Source organism: Haliotis cracherodii, unplaced genomic scaffold, assembly GCF_022045235.1.
Source record: "Haliotis cracherodii isolate W230 unplaced genomic scaffold, xgHalCrac1.p SCAF_9, whole genome shotgun sequence".
Taxonomy (NCBI): domain Eukaryota; kingdom Metazoa; phylum Mollusca; class Gastropoda; order Lepetellida; family Haliotidae; genus Haliotis; species Haliotis cracherodii.
The window spans coordinates 31,218,818-31,237,030 of NW_027266343.1; the positions used below are offsets into that span (position 1 = coordinate 31,218,818).

At 39.4% G+C, this 18,213-nt stretch overlaps 1 protein-coding gene across 1 annotated transcript in view; it reads right to left on the reverse strand.

Moving 5' to 3' along the window:
- Positions 1–3,999: 3,999 nt before the first annotated feature.
- LOC139452988 (uncharacterized) overlaps positions 4,000–18,213 on the reverse strand; it is a 31,416-nt gene continuing 17,202 nt past the window's right edge. Inside the window, exons 9-11 of the mRNA XM_071234614.1 lie at positions 17,490–17,738; positions 6,355–6,396; positions 4,000–5,607 (exon numbers count right to left, since the gene is read on the reverse strand). Coding sequence (XP_071090715.1) covers positions 4,607–5,607; positions 6,355–6,396; positions 17,490–17,738 — 1,292 coding nt within the window. The 3' untranslated portion in view covers positions 4,000–4,606. The remainder of the gene's footprint in view (positions 5,608–6,354; positions 6,397–17,489; positions 17,739–18,213) is intronic.

The following is an 18,213-nucleotide window of genomic DNA, read 5'->3' on the forward strand; positions in this document are numbered from 1 at the left end:
TTGGATTATTGCTCACAAGTATCAATCACTAGATTGTCTGGTCCATACTCGATTATTTACAGACCGACGTCATATAGCATTGTTGAGTGTGTCGTTAAAGTACAAAACAAACTTTAGCCAGATTGAACCGAATGATAATGAAGAATGTACCTACCCAGTATGGATTTATTCCTGGTGGATATTCCTAGTGGACATTTCAAGTGGACATATATCATTGTACCTGATGATGTATTGGTCCATGGATTATTGGTGTGTTTTTCAGTTAACCCAAAACTGATGCATCGGTTGACCTAGATGATGTTCGATGCAATTATCCTATTTCAACTAGTACATTATGTTCACGTGTTTGCTCGGGCAAACACTTGACTTGCCTTTTCATGTGTTTGTGACAGGAGCCACCGGTGGGCCAGGACACGCTCACTTTTTTGCGAACATCTGGCATCATCACTTTTTGATAGTGATCCATAAACAAATGTTTATGATATAGTCGGAATCGAACGATGGACGCTGGTTTTCGTAGTAATTCCATATGATTATGAATTGTTTTGGTCGATTTTTATTTTTATGAAGACCGAAGCACCTGATTGTCGACACAGGTGACCAAATCATAAATGTAACTGCATATTCTCGTGGATGACACATACTGTTGAAAGTTGAAATACAAGTATCCTAGAAATAAGGATTTTTTAACTTATGATTATATGGCGCAGGTTGCACTGTATGATGGTAACTACACACAGCTAGAACCATTTTCGTATCTTCATAGTCACCGGAGTCATAACACAGGTTTCTCCTCTCGTCTGTGCACCAGAGCATTGCTGAAAGAGATGCGAGCAGTGAGGAGATACTTTTAGAAAGTTGTTTACGTAATTTATCACTGATAATCCCTTTTTGTCAGAACACTTTGAATGAAAATGGAAATACACGGGTTTGCAAAAAGCAACTGGTGCAGAAGGATGTGTTTAAACTGAAAACGATTAATAAGGACAGTGGAGGTTACTTAATTGCACTTTCATCTTTCATCTTTCATCTATTCAAAACAACACCTTCAGCATTCAGGATTAGGTTGAGAACTTTTCTCTTGTAAGAAGTATTCCATTATTTTAATTCAAATGTTTTATTTCCGTACTTAGGATACAATGTGTACACAATGTTGACTCTTGTTGCATTCTGTATAACCTAGTTATCTCGATCCCCGTTATCTCGTTTGTACCGATATCTCGAACGTATTCTCTGGTCCCGACTGCCTTACTATGTAATGTGCATACCTCGTTATCTCGAATGTCCGGATATCTCGAAGTTACAACACGGTCCCGCTAGGTTCGAGATAACGGGGTTCGACTGTACACTTTGTTCTGCAAAGTTGCGGGTGGTACAAACACATTTTTTAACAAAAAATTAAATTGATGTATATATTTGGATGTACAATTAATGTATATGTTATATATTTAATTCTGAACTGAGAACAGAACGTGAACACATGTAGAACATGATACTTATTTTCAACTCTATTAAGGTCACACAGTGTATATTTTCTCGTTTTGCTATCATATCATATATTTTTATATAATCGAGAATTCTCTTTGGCCGAGATTTGATCACTTGACAGTCTTTTGAAATGCATATCGCCTCCAACCCAACGATATTGACTTGAGTCAAAGGAAAAATGCAGGCCTAGTGTATCCCTTGATTTTCAGGCAGCTAGGTGTCTCCCTTCGCGGAGACCCCAGCACGGGACGATCCTAACAACGTAAACATGGCGCCCGCGTCCGATGGTAAACCTAACCGTTTCGCTGATCTCACTGTCATGGCGTCATATTGGACAATATACATTTGAAAAATACCGAACGATCTACTTCGACAGCGCTGAAGGTATTTCGGGAGTAATTAGCTCAGAAAGGAAACTTCATTGAGTTGGAAATTGTTTATGCAAGAACTGGACAGAAAGCTGGCGAAATTCTATCTTGAAGCGAGAACCGAAAAAAGCGACAAATACAGGAATGCCACTCTTATGACCTATCGACTCAGTATTCAATAACACCTTGAACATTCAAGACAAGATATAGATATTACCAAAGGAAGCTGATTCAGTGAATCGTCGAAATATTTCAAAGCAAGGGGAAAAGAACTGAAGCGAATCGGGTTTGCCGATATCAAGCACTACCCCACTAAAGCCGATGGCGACATGACGAAACTATGTGACTACGTATGCAGCTTCGACAATGCAGTACTTCTGCAACACAAGGTATGTCTATAATAGGATTTCAATATGATTAGGACAATTTCAAAATCATTTTCTTGTCCAATATCGTTAGGAGTTTTAGCTTTTTGAGCTGTGAATAAAATGTGTTCATGTGAATACATTTATTTTAGAGCGCAATGAAAAACATTACAAAGTCAATTTCCAGAAGATTTAAATTTCAGTATATTTTATCTAATGCTGGTATTCGTCGATATGTTGCTGTACTTCGGGAGGAGAGGTAGGGAAAACCTCGCGGGACTGAATGTTTCTGATACAGTTATCACCACGGATGAACGCACAAAAATCAAAAAGTTAGTATCAAAACGACCTTATCAAGTTGAAAGAGACCCTCTTATTGTTATTATGTTCCTAGAAAAAACGATACATCCCTAGGTAAGCTACAGACTTAGTTGACTGATTGGACGTCGATGTATATGTTTTCGCCAATTTGGGTCAATGGACGTTACGCTATTATCCCTTTGGATGAGTTTGAGGAAAACCTTATGGCCACTATATTTGATATTATCCTTGCTGAAGTAAAACTGATGTCTGATACTGGAAGTGTTTTGGTTGTTGTGCCTTTCCTAACTGGCTCTGAACCTAACAAGATAGTGTGACATAAATAACACTATTGTACTGGCATAGAGTTCAAATCTTTGTTTATGTCCTATTGTTTTATGTTTAACACACAACCCTATATGTTTAAATATGTGCGCCGCTTGAACCAGAATTGTGTGGAGCTTTTTCAACAGCCAAACGCCAGGGCCGAGCATGGTGTGTACTAAAACGCCGTTGCTCTTAGGCATAATCGACTGGAACCATGACGGTAAACTCTCAGTATGAAGGCTGATCTCTCTATCAAGTACACAAACCACTCCGTGTGCGCGACCACAGTACACGTTTTTGACAATGCACTGGCCCCATCTCGACACACCATCAACCGTAAAAACATACACAGGTTTTACTGATGAAGAAGCTAAATAGAGAATGTCCGCTACAATCAGCGACAAGACATGCCCTGATGTCCTGCGACATCCTACTGTTGAACAGCCTGTATTTGGAGATGACTGTGGATAAAATCTTTGATGACATTCTCCAGTGTGTGCCAATTCCAGAGGCAGCTATCGTTAAAGATGGACAACTAGCAGGTGATCATTAACTACAATTTCTACCAGCAGTATAATAATGTCCATCTGTAGCGGCTACTAGCCTACCATGTTGTTGGCTGTTGACTTCAATAATAAACATGCTGAACATGTAAGAGAGACAAGTTACATGATGATCTATATGTCAGTTGCCTTTATAACGCATGTAGTGTACATTTGTAAGTTATATAATATTGTATATATATGTCTTGATATCGCACTGGCAGAGAGCACATTTTTAAGCAATAAAACTTTATACACTTGTTTTGATATCACATTAGCGTAGTGAACATTTGAAAGCAATAAAATGTTATATACATGTTTTGATCTAACAATGTAAAAATACAAGTATTATTTAAAAAGAGTTAGACACTATATTCACGTTACACTTGAAGGCAATAAATCCGTGATATGGACATTTTATATAACGTATTTTTAAACACGTTATACGTGTAAGCTAGTTATAAACATGTTTCTACAAAATTCTTCTGTACACATTACATGTATTAATATATGAAAAATGTTACATCAATAATTTGATATCACACTTTGGAACTCTTTTTAATGTTTCATTAATGATATATTTTTATATCACATGATAGTGGTTGGTACGTCCCATAACAGTAAAGAGAAACTTCAATAAAAAGTATTAGTCAATAATGTAAGGCGTGCTCATGATGGAGAGCAAGCTTTGGGCTAAGTATCTCAGCACCAGGTGTCATAACATTTGTAAGAATAAATACGATATCGTTGGTGACATCCATTCTAGAAAACCTTTCTGTTTATATCTAAACATTGTAGCATAGTGATACAATTTCACTGTGAAGCACCTTATGTAATTAAGTCTCAGAGACTGACCATTTGAAATTCTGGGGGAAGGGCTAGGCTTTTATCAAAAAAATATATTGTTCCCGATAATTCTTGAAAAAAATAATAATGCTTCAGACTATTAAAAAAAATTGCCTGCCACAAAATGACCTTGTTGACAGGTGTTTTCCTTTTAAAAATCAGGCTCATAGTATTGTAGCTGTAGCTGAAAATATATCTAGATACAAACTCCCTCCTCCCCCGAATATCAAATGACAGATCCCCAATGGACCCTATTAATTCATTCCAACGCTACGATGTTACATGTACAGGTGACACTCATCGGGTGTACATACACGAATAATACCATCAGAGCTGGTTACATCAAATCAGACCATCCCTGGTTCTGTTTTCATTTCTTGCACAAATTAGCTATCAGCATTTGTATGTGTAATCTTAAGGTAGCCGAATCAGCGAGAACCATTAATATGCCCACAAAAGACATAAATGTTATGGCCACATAGCCAATGCTTTTAGAACTAGCTCGTTCATCCGGAGCACTCGTCCTTTTGCGAACCTGTTGTGCAAGCTGATCTTTCTCAATTAAGAGTTTTTCTTTGATCTCTTGGATAATCTTCTTTCTCTCTTTCTCCTCCACGTGTATATTGCACTTACATGGGCAGAGCTTCACTGTTGTCGCCGTAGTTGCCTGCTGAGGAGAAGTCGTAGGAGACGTTATAGTTGACAACGTCACGGCTTCAGAAGGTAGTAAAAGATAACCTGACGTGAGACTACTTTGTAAAGAGTTCTCAAGAGAAGGGTCTGTGAAGGGGAATATAGGATGAGAATTTACTGTTGAAGGTAAACCACCCAACATGTCTGTGGCTGGATAAGTGTTGTATGTCCCACTTGGACTTGATGTTTCCAGGAGTTCCTCATCAGTTGACATAGGATGTGACGTATGTGTTGCTGATAGAGATACGCCGACAGTTCCAATAAAGGACGATACGTCAAAACCAGGCGAGGGAGAGAAAATGCCTGCACTGCTGGGAGTGTCTTGTGTTAGTGAAGAAGATTTTGCTGATATTGGCTCGTCTGTGACAAACGGAACCGTTGGTGCAACTGAAGATTCGTCTGTAAGAAAGACAGATTCAGTTGGTACAACCGAAGGTTCCTCTGTACCAAACAAAGATTCAGTTGGTACAACCGAAGTTTCCTCTGTACCAAACACAGATTCTGTTACCTCAAGCGAACTTTCCACTGTACCAAATACTGAGACAGCGGTAGTGTCCTCTATTACGGACTGTTCAAAAACTGACTGTGATAACACATAACTGGTTGATACCGCAGGGGCTGTCGACGTACTCTCCACAGACATACTGGAAGTGCTCTGCAGATCCGATATATTCAAACCTATAAGATAAGAATGAATGAATCAAGATAATGAAGATGAGTGAGTATGGTGTCATGTTAATAATCTATCAATATCATAGTGAGTGAGTATGGTTTTACGCCGCTTTTAGCAATATTCCAGCAATATCACAGAAATGGGCTTCACACGTTGTACCCATGTCGGGAATCGAACCCGGGTCTTCGGCGTGAAGAGCGAACGCTTTAACCACTAGCCTACCCGACCGCCCCTATCAATAACGGGGAACACAAGAAGGTTGGGAATCGAAGCCGGGCTTTCAGTGTGACGAACGGAGGCTTGAACCACTGCGCCCTTGGAAAGTACCATATATGAATAATTGAATTCCTGTCCTGTTTTCTATTGACAAAAGGGCGGCCGGGTGCCCTAGCGGTTAAAGCGTTCGCTCGTCACGCCGAAGATCCGGGTTCAATTCCCGACATGGGGACAATGTGTGAAGCCCATTTCTGGTGTCCCCCGCCATGATATTGCTGGAATATTGCTAAAAGCGGCGTAAAACTATACTCCCTCCCCTATTATTGACAATAGCGTATTGTCCCTATATTATACATCGATGAAACTGTCATTGATATTGCTTAATTCAGTGTTAAATATCTAATTGTCTCCAAATGTCAAGGGGGAACTGCATTACTGAAACTGTAACAAACTTTAATACTATATTGGAAAAATGGTATTGTGACAAATACATTATGTAGATAAGGATATATTGCCGAATGACGATTTGATCTTACCTTGAATTGGTTGGACATGAGTGGCTTCTCCAAAGTATATACCTGAAACGTATAGGGCATATGTTCAACTAAACATGGCCAAACGTTACCGCTATTAAGGGATTCGAATCTGGTTATTTATACTGATGGACATGAAGAAACAGATTTAATGGGAGGCTCTTGTCTGACAGGAAATATTGTTGGTAACGTAGTTTTGAATTATGGGTCATTAAAAGACCTACCGATGTCATTTTAAGTTTATGTGTACCTAAAGATGATAAACCAAAACAATCCCTATAAACTTGTCGTCCATTATCATTATTATCGGTTTTCTATACGGTTGTCTCCACAGCTATATCGCATGGATTAAAATTTGCTTTAGATTTTCTCTGATTTTCTTTAGTCTACATTTGCACTCTGCCCTAAGTTTCTTCTTGATATGGGCATTCTTGAGTTTGTCCCTAATCTGCATCCCTAAGTACGTATAGGCCTGACCTTCCACAAGATGGCCAATAACTCCTCCTCCAAGTAAACTGGGCACTCGTGAAGAGCAACCTCCTCGTGGTGAGTGCTGGGTAACGCTAATAGCTCTTCCCCCGTGTGGAACCGGGGCAGAATATTTCCACAGCCTCCCATTGCTGGTCGTATGAGGCGACTAAAATGGGCAACCTGTTTGCCGTGGGTTGCGCCCCGTGTCGGCGGAGGACGGGAGTCTGGTGGTTGAGGGCACTGGTTCCAGGATTAGCGTTCCTTTGCCCAATACACCACTTCGACCCTTACTTCGCCTAGACGGGTGGTAGGATGGGCCCGGTCCTATCAATCGGCTGGTCATGCCGAGCCCTGTGCGTTATTTAATTTTGCACACTTTTGACCTGATTTCACCTATTAGAAATCATGATTAACACTGTTTTCAAAAACAACATTTGTGTATTTGTGATTGTTGCAATATTTGCCTAGAGTCTTAAAGCCCAGAAGGCGGTGGCTCATGGGCCAATCTGGTGGTACATTATTTCTAATGTTTCTGCTTGAGTATACCCTCTTGGTATCCTTGGTGCCGCCTGTTGGAGGCCCACAGGCATTTGGCGTCGTCCTTGTTGATACTCCATGGTGGGTGGGGAGCCAGGAGGGTGAACCATATACTATACCACTATGGCTGCTCAAAATCCAAAAAAACAAAAACGTTATCACGCAGATGATACTGATGATGAGGAAGATGATATGATAACCAGATTGTGTTATTCTGAACGTGAAACCTGGCCTCGATTCATTGTTGCAGAGTCAAGTGAGAAAAAGTTAACTTCTTGTTCTCCATTTCTATTAGAAAAAGCAATTCAAGGTATTGCTGGAACTGTTAAGAACGTCACCAAAATTAGATCTGGAGCAGTTCTAATAGAATGTGTGAAGAGAGAGCAGGCAGCTAATTTACTGGAAGCAAAATTGTTTGCAAACATTCCAATCAAATGCTATCCACATAAATCTTTGAACTTCAGCAAAGGAATTATCCGTGACAGAGATAAGAGTCTGTCAGATCTCTCCACTGATGACATTGTAAGTCAACTACGGATGCAGGGTGTTGTTGAAGCTAAGCGTTTCAACTTTAAGAAGGATGGAGTTTATTTACCTTCTAACACTTACCTCCTTACGTTTGACGTTCCACAGTTGCCACAATCAATTAAAGTAGGATGTTTTTCTATGAGAATAGACCTGTATATCCCTAGTCCTCTGAGGTGCTTTAATTGCCAGAAATTTGGGCATGGGCAGAAATCTTGTACTTTTCGTGCTGCTTGCTATCGTTGTGGAGACAAAGATCATGATAGCAGCTCCTGTACATCTGAAATTAACTGTGTTCATTGCTCAGGTCCACACATGTCTTCATCTAAAGAGTGTCCAGTTTGGCAGTTTGAAATGACCATTCAACGCATCAAAACAGAAAAGAATATTAGTTTTTCAGAAGCCAGGAAGTTAGCTACTTCAATAACACCAAACAACACTTCCATGAGAGGTAAATCATCCTACGCTGAGGCTATGAAAATATCAAAAAAATCAATTGATTGTCAAACTGACTTGACTTGGGTAAAAACAGTCTCACCAGTGAGTGTTAGTGATCTCACCTCTTCATCTTCAACAAGTGCATCTTCCTCAGAGCAAGCGTCTACATCCACAGAAACACAAACTACTTCTTCTCCACTTGAGAAAAATAAAAATGTGAATGTGGATTACTCTAAGAAACAAAATAAATCTGATCGTATACCGAAGGGACAAAGAGATCCTGTGTCCATATTCAACAGGTTTGGTATTCTAGATGACATGGACGTGTCACCCCATCAGAGCACCCGCTCCAGGAGCCATTCTCCTAAGAAGAAAGGTCGGGAGCGCTCACCAATAACACACCCTAAATGACAAATACGCTAATACAATGGAATTGTCGAGGTATTAGAGCTAATTTTGAAGAGATTAAACTTTTAGCTAAAGATTATAACCCCGTGGCATTTAGTCTTCAGGAAACGTTTTTAAGAGATGATCAACAATTTAACTTCCGCCAATATGCTACCTACAATTCATTTGCAAGGATTACCAATGGTAAGGCCTCTGGGGGCGCCAGTATACTGGTGAAACAGGGTACACTACATAGCCCTATTGCGATAAATACTAACTTACACGCCGTTGCAGTACGTATAACTTTACATATTGCAATTACACTGTGCTCTTTATATATACCTCCATCATACGCTCTCCAAATCAGGGATCTGGATAATCTGATTGACCAGCTTCCCAAGCCGTTCCTTCTTGTGGGAGACTTGAACGGTCACAATCCCTTATGGGGTTCATCTACATGTAATGCCAAGGGAAAAGTACTTGAAGACATTCTTGATAAGCATAGTCTATGTCTGCTTAATGATGGAAGTAACACCTACCTCCACCCAGGTTCAGGTACATACTCAGCTTTGGATTTGTCCATTTCTGACCCATCACTGTATAATGAGTTTTCATGGTCAGTTCATGGTGATTTGTGCGGTAGTGATCACTTTCCTACCGTGCTTAAAGCTATGTGTCCCTTTGTGGATAGTTCCATTTCCAAATGGATATTTTCCAAGGCTGATTGGCTGTCCTTTAGTTCTTTGTGCGATACTGAATTGAAAGTTGATCATTACCTACATGATAGTGATCCAATTAAACTGTTTTCTGAAACATTACTCAACATTGCCACTGAAACAATCTCTAAAACCTCGACAGTTCCACGTGTTAGTACACCATGGTACAATGATGATTGCAAAAAAGCTCGAAAGACTAGAAAGAAGGCTGAAAGAGTTTTTAATAAACATCCGACTCAAGATAATTTAAAACACTTAAGGATTACAAGAGCTAAAGCTCGTAGAACCATCAAGCAAAACAGACGAAGCAGCTGGAGACATTTTGTTTCCAAACTGACTTCACGTACTCCACTCAATAAAGTATGGAATATGGTTCGTAGGATTAAAGGTAAAGGGTCTTCTAGCAGTGTTCAACACTTAACAGCTGATAATGAAACATTAACTTCCAAACAGGACATCGCTAATAAGCTGGCGGAAACAATCAGTAAGAATTCATCGTCTGCCAATTATGATCCTAACTTTCAAAGATATCAAAATCAGCAGGAAAAGAGGATTCTTAATTTTAAATCCGATAATTCTGAAGATTATAATGAATCTTTTTCCTTAAGTGAACTGCAAGAGGCTCTACATAAAGCTCATGATACAGCATGTGGGCCAGATGATATCCATTATCAATTATTGAAACATCTACCTGTGTCTTCTCTGTTGACCCTCTTGTACATTTTCAATAATATTTGGGAATCGGGTAATTTTCCGTCTTCTTGGCATGAGGCTACTATCATTCCTGTGCCAAAACCAGGGAAGGATCACTCGAATCCTTCTAATTACCGTCCAATAGCTTTAACAAGTTGCATCTGTAAAACTATGGAACGAATGATCAACAAGCGTCTTGTCTGGTATTTGGAATCTAATAACCTGTTAACTGATATTCAGTCCGGTTTCAGGCACCAGAGGAGCACCATTGATCATTTAGTTAGATTAGAGTCATTTATACGCAATGGTTTTATTAATAAACAACATGTAGTATCAATCTTTTTTGATTTGGAGAAGGCATACGATACAACATGGAAATATGGCATCTTAAAAGATCTGCATATTATGGGTCTTCGAGGTCGTATGCCTGATTTTATTGCATGTTTTTTAGAAGATAGACAATTTAAAGTTCGAGTGGGATCCACATTATCTGAGATATATGATCAAGAAATGGGGGTCCCTCAGGGCAGTATTTTATCAGTGACACTTTTTAGCATAAAAATTAATAGCCTTGCAAAGGTTTTAAATGAAAATATTGATGGTTCGTTATTTGTTGATGATTTCAATGTATCTTGCCGTGGTAGAAATATGAATACCATTGAAAGGCAATTACAACTTTGCCTAAATAGAATACAAAAATGGTCTCTAGAAAATGGTTTTAAGTTCTCTAAAACTAAAACCTGTTGTATTCATTTTTGCAATAAAAGGAAATTACATAAAGATCCAGAATTGACTTTGAATAATATTCCTATAAAAGTGGTCAAAGAAACCAAGTTTTTGGGTCTTACCTTTGATCATAAGTTATCTTTTATACCTCATATAAAAAATCTAAAGGCTAAATGTTTGAAAGCACTTGATATCCTTAAGGTGGTATCAAATGTAAAATGGGGCGGAGACCAACAAACTCTGTTACATCTCTATAGAACATTGATTCGATCTAAACTAGATTATGGTTGTTTCATATATGGCTCAGCCCGACAATCATACATTAAAGAACTTAACACTATTCACCATCAAGGTCTTAGATTGTGTCTGGGTGCATTTCGAACTTCCCCTGTTGAAAGTTTATATGTTGAAGCTAATGAACCTTGTCTCGATATCAGAAGAATAAAACTGGCTCTCCAATACGTTACTAAACTTCATTCTAATCCATCCAATCCAGCTTTTAACATCGTTTTTAATCCTCCTTATCAGACTTTGTATGATAAGAAACCAAGCTCAATTCCTCCACTTGGTATCCGTATTCAACAGCACATTATAGATGCAGATCTAAACATGTCTTCTATTGCAACGTATAAACTACCCGAAGTGCCACCGTGGCAGTCCATACAGCCTACAGTCAATTTTGAGTTAACAAACATGAAAAAGGCAGATACGAACTCGTTGTCATACCAACAAGCCTTCCTAGAACTTAGACATCAATATACAGGGTATACAAGCATATACACTGACGGATCCAAAAATGGTGATCAGGTGTCAGCTGCAGCTGTTTCAAATGATGGCACTCTATCGTTACGATTAACCAATGGAAGTTCAATTTTTACGGCAGAGGCTAAGGCTATACTATTAGCCTTGCAGCTTATTCAACGTTCAAAAGAGTCCAGCTTTATCATTTTTTCTGATAGTTTATCCTGTTTACAAGCAATCAACAACCGTAAAACTGACCATCCCTTTTTAGTTGAAATATTGCAATGTCACTTAAATTTGTCCGTGGCAAATAATGACATCGTATTTTGTTGGCTCCCCAGTCATGTTGGCATCAGTGGAAATACAAAAGCAGATTCTGCAGCTAAAGCTGCTCTTGAGAAATCGTTCTCGACAGGTATTTTCCCGTACACAGACCTCAAACCTGTTATATGCCAATATGTTGGAAGTATGTGGCAACAAAACTGGAATAAACAAACATTGAATAAGCTTCATGCCATCCAGCCCTTGATTGGAAATCATGGCCCTACTGGATTAAGTCGTCAAGATGAAGTTGTTATCAGACGATGTCGCATTGGACACAGTCATTTGACTCATTCTTTTTTATTAAAGGGAGAGGACCCTCCTCAATGTATTCCTTGTAATAGTCCTTTGACTATCAAGCACCTTTTGTTGGAATGTGTGGATTTTGCACTTATTCGGCAACGATTTTATACTGTTCAAACTGTTTCTGAACTTTTCAATACCATTTCTAACCACTTAGTTTTAGCATATTTGAAAGAAATTAAACTGTATGACAAGATGTAGATTTTAGATTTGACTGTCAGTTTTTAACTGTTTACTGTGATAAAGGACTGAAGTTTTAGTGATCTTTGTCATCATTTTTAAATAATGTTGTCTGAAGGTAATTTTGTTTTTCTAGCCGCGAATAGCTGGAATATTGCTGATGCGGCTTAAAGCACCACTTACTCACTCACTCACTCACTCCAAGTAAACTGACTGATTTTCCCTCCTCTACCTTGCCACGTTTCAAATGAAGAATGTTGCATTTGTCCAAAGGATATGCCGATATCATTAGAAAAGGACCCGACAAGCAGAATGTGGTTGGGTTTTTTTTAGTGTAGATCCTCCATTGGCAATAAGTTGAAGATCAACCATGTAAAGGAGGTGAATAAAGGGTGTTGGGGATCTGTGCTGAGGAGGCCCCGGGTGATAACCTTCCTCTTTGCTGAGCAAAAAGCTTAAAAGATTTAGTGACAAACAGAAAAGCAAATGGCTAAAAGAATCGCCCTGAAATATTCCTCTTCTGATAGAAATGGGTTCCGAAGTCACCACCTACCCCTGCGAATACATCTTAAGTTGAGTTGACCAGCAATTCATTAAAGACTTGAGTAAAACAAGTAGCCGCTCGGGGAAGCCAATACATTCCGTTGTGACCTCAAAACAGTCTGCAGTCTTTCCAACACATTGAGAGGATACAGTGGTAAGTTTGAACAAGTAGTTGATCCTTACAACCCCAACATCCCCTTCTGGCTCCTTTCTGCTCCGTGTAAATAATGTCATTAGATGCGCGGTATGATGACACAATCTCTGTAAGACATCCTGTAAATACTTTGTATTTTGTATTCAGATAAGTATTGTTCGACTCTTGCACAACAAAGGCGTAACATCCACTGTATCCACAAGAGAATTAAAACAGTGAAGTAATGGTGTTTTTGACACAAGGAAACGGTTTCGAATTCCACCAGGTCCTGGCACCGTATTAGATTTGGCCTTTTTAATTTTTAATGTCACGCTTGCATCCCAGGTACCAGGTTGTCCGACTCCCTATTGCTCTCGGTACATCATAATAATGATGCTAAAATAATAAATAAAGCGACAAAACCCTTTCCATTTCCAATAGAAATCTCTACATGAAGCAGCGTCGATTGTACGATTCCGACTATATCATGAGCCTGTGTTTATGAATCACTAAGAAATAGTGACGGTACCAGGTGTTCGCAAAATGGTGAGCGTATCCTGCCCCAACTGTGGCATCCGTCACAAACACATGCAGAGGCAAGTCAATTGTTCACCCGAAAAAATATGGGAACATTAGTACAAGGCAAAATAGTGAATTGCATCGGACATCATTTTTGGCACTGATGCGTCAAATTTGGAAATGTCTTCCACTTGTCTGCCATAAAACTTTCTGAAACCTTTACTGAGGTCTTGAATGTTGTAACCTTGATCAAGCAACTTTTGAGCAAAGAGTTGTATGACGCGCTTTGAAATCTTGGTAGAAATGGAATGGAAAGTTGATTTTCGGAAAGTTTAAGTCATCTCTCTTGTCATATAGTCTTGTGGAGAGTGTTTTGTCACTCTTTATGCATAAATACCCCTATAATGAATGGCCAATGTGTATGAGATCAATAACCTGAAGCATAAGCCATATATATTATTTCCAGAGTATACAATAAGTTTTATGAAGATTTACTGATGTCTTGGTGGGATTTAATAGAAATATTTGTATTCCTGCCGTTGGGATGTGTTTGCAAAATGTCTGGTTAAATGATAAAAACCACTATGGGAAACGGTTGTCTACCAATAATGGTCTACAAAGGGCAACTGATTTATCAATGATTCATAAAAGGGACACATTCTCCCATATGTACAATTCACGGAGAAATACAACATTGAAATTAAATATCTTACCTTCCTTTAATTTTAATCTATTTCATTTGTTAACAACCTGAAAAGGTTCTCCATATTTCTATAAAATATTTATGGACAAGCAAAATACCGGGAATCAACACTTTCAAAAATGGGAATGCCTGCTTAGAAGTGAAATCTAAGAAGCAGATCGTAAACACAACTATCTTATACTGTTCAGGTGTACAAAGTCATGTACATTTCAATGGTTTCAATATCAAATATTACATCATATTCTACCTTTATAAAGTGGAATACACCGTTTTGGTGAGTGTCAAAAGGTATCCAATATGGAAAACTGGCTCAATAAAGGAAAAACAAACAACGTGCGTAGGAGTACAACTTTGGTAAAATGTAAACATGGAGCCGCATCACTTCCTGCATGCATAACTGACACTATCGCGAACTAAATATGGAGACCGCTGAATTATTTGGGAAATCAAACCCAATGTCAAATGGTTGTCATAACATAGTCGACTTTCATTTCCTTTTGTGTTATTTACTTATCTTATATTAAAAGAAATAATTGATTTGCCGGCGATAGCACAAAGCTCGGCAAGCTGCTTCTGACATTGTGTTCACAGAGCGCGATACTTTAAAATATGATAAAAACAAGGAGGAACAGGTTTGTAGTGTAACCAGCAAATTCAAGGAAAAGTCTTTTTAGTTTAAGTTTTTATCACATAATGAATTTCATCGTTGTGGGAGAGCGGAAGGTCTGTGGTTCGATCCCCGTCCGCGTTATACCAAAAGACGTTAAGAGATCATACTTGTTGTTACCCTGCCTGGGGCTCGGCATTAAAGGGATATAACAAGGACCGGTCATCAGGGAGTCGGTACACTGCGTCTGGGTGGGATATCCATGTTAAACATCGGTAGCATTATTAAACCGTTCACCTCACTCCATCGCTGTTGATCCGCAGAGCTCGATGCGACTTTTGAAGTCATAATACTTTTTGCGATTACGAAGTTGAGTTTAATAGGATTTCACGCATTCTTGACCGTATTATTCAAGTGAAATTACAACCACATCAGCATAATAAATTTAGCCGCCTACTTTTACAAATATGTTAGAGTGTCAAGGGGAAGCAGTATATCCGAAATCATAGTTAAATATCTACGCATTTACTTATGTATGCCACCTAAAGTATATAAAGTACAGTAGATCATAATTAGTGTTAATGATTTCAATTGTTTCCAAGTTGCGCCACCTCCAATTTACGAGCCTTATAAAAGTATTGGCTGAGTTTTGCAATCAAAGATTTTAAAGGCCGCCTGCATAGACATATCGGAAAAACGCATCTCAAATTGCTTTACCACAGTGAGGGCCTTTTCTGCCTTCTTTGCCAAAGTAAAAGATGCTTTTGAAAACTTATTTGAAAACTAGAAGAGATTAGGCCTAAATATCTATAATATACTACACAACAAAAGTTCCTGTGACACCAATATTTTAGTGTATTTTTCAAACAAGTAAAGTTTGGTTTTCAATGGTGTTGTACATGTATGGAATCAAGTCACAAAATCGCAACTGCAACAGAAAAGCATGCATTCCATGCAAAAGTTCACTTTTATGCAAGCCCCATGCATTTCACTACCCAAGAATGGGTATAAAAACATTAAGCGTTAACGGGATTCCATGTGCATTGGTTAGCATCGTGCTGACAACAACCACTCAGAAAAACAACAAAATTACGCAATTATTCAACATTACGAAATGCCACGCCTGTCCGAAAATAAGCGTCTGCGAGCGATTTGTATGCTTGAGGCAGGATCGAGTCAACGAGATGTTGCAAGACAATTTAACGTCCACACAAACACCATTTGGTGTTAATGGCAACGTTGGCAACAGACGAATGCAGTCAGAGACCATCCTCGGAGTGGCAGGCCACGCGTAACCAATAATCGACAAGACAACTGGATTCGAACAACACACCTACGAAATCGATTCCAGCTAGCAACAGTGACTACAAGAAGCACCCCTGGCCTTCGACGAATATCTTCACAAACCGTACGTCGTCGCCTCAGATGTGCAGGAATTGTCGCCAGAAGACTCACCAGACGTCCCATTTTGACAGGAAACCACCGTCAAGCACGTCTAGCACATCTACAGTGGTGCAGACAGCGTCTACGCTGGACGGCCATGACGTGGGGACAAGTTCTACTCACTGATGAGTCTCGTTTTCACCTCAGCCACAGCGATGGACGGATTCGAGTGTACCGACGTCGAGGTGAACGTTACGTCAATCATTGTGTCATGGGAGAAGATCGGTTCGAGGGCGGCATCGTTATGGTACATGTATGGGGTGGAATTACAGCAAGAAAGAGGACCGGTTTGATAGTGGTAGGGGGAAATCTCAATGGACAGCGCTACCGCGACGAGATCATCAGCCCTGTTGTTCTACCGTTTTTGCGTCGTCGTGGCCTAGGCATGACCTTTTTAACATGACAACGTCCGGCCTCATATTGCTCAACTTGTTCAGGATCTCTTCAACAAAACAACGTGAATGTCACCCCCTAGCCGGCTCGCTCCCCTGATCTCTCACCAATCGAACACATGTGGGATGAGATGGATCGGCGCCTTCGACGTCAACCACGTGTTCCACAGACACTCCAGGAACTTGAAACATGCTCCAGCAGATATGGACAGATAACCCACAGGACTTTGTGCGACGCCTGGTCAATTCCATGAGACGAAGATGAGTTGCTTGCATCGCAACCAGAGGTGGACCCACACGCTATTGATTTGTAAATTCAGTATGGCAAATTAAACCATTTGAACACTTACAGGAGTCTTTTATCTGTTGCAAACCGAAATTGTTTCAGGAAATAGTTACCGGGGGCTAAGTCTGTGCTGTAGGATGGGTAATTTTACTGTACAGCCCAGACTTGTTTTGTTCGATATTCTTGAAGATTAAACATTTGCGCTGTAGAGATCTTCAAACAACAGAAACATGACAGAAAAGAGTAACAAATCCAAACATCTTAACTTTAGCATTATGACCAGTGATGTCAGTAATCTCAGATAATGATATGTCAATAGTTCAGTTTGCAATTAAGTTATTTAAAACACAAGTAAATATTTATCTTGAAGTTTCAATGGCGCGGATAGCTCAGTGCGTGATAAACTTCTGAATTAAATGGTACCAACATCTTTTCAATGATAAAATGTAGTTCCCAAACACCAGCGAGACTCACCAAAGTCACATGACCATCGGTACAGCTTCCACAAGTATTGTCCAGTTTTGTAGTTACTTGGGTCATACAGATGTTGTGGATCTGGACTTTGGTGTAGATAGCACTTCTTAATCAGTCCCATATAATGAGAGTAACCTACGCAGTCACTGAGGGCTTGGCATTCGCCTTCACATTCCGCCTGATCTAAGCTACCCTTATTGGTGTAAGTCACGCCTTTAGCCCTGTTCAGTATAAGGTAGGCACACTTGACTGGAATGAGAAAATATAAAACGCCCACGTCAGAAAATAATCAGTTCCGTTTATCTGCCGAAAAAGATTCGTTATACAATATATGAATGTCTTCTTTGAGAGGCATTTAGAAGTTGGAGTACTAAGTAAGGAAAAGAATTTATGGATGAAGAACTTCTTTATTACAATTAAGAGCGACGTTTCGGTGTACCATCAACTCATCAAAGACCTCAATCAGCGATAATCGTGTTGTTTATATTACTGTCTTCATTCTTTGTTCTTCACTGACTTCACCGATGATTGTCGTTACTACCCTTGCGTGTACGTAACAGGCTTCTCCACTCCAGTATAACTGCATCTGATATCTACTCTACTGTATAAACATTGCATCCTACCTGTATATATACTTGTCAACCATACTCTGCATATCACTTGCTTGATAGCGGTGTTTGAACCTACACCGAAATGTCGCTCTTAATAGTAATAAAGAAGTTGT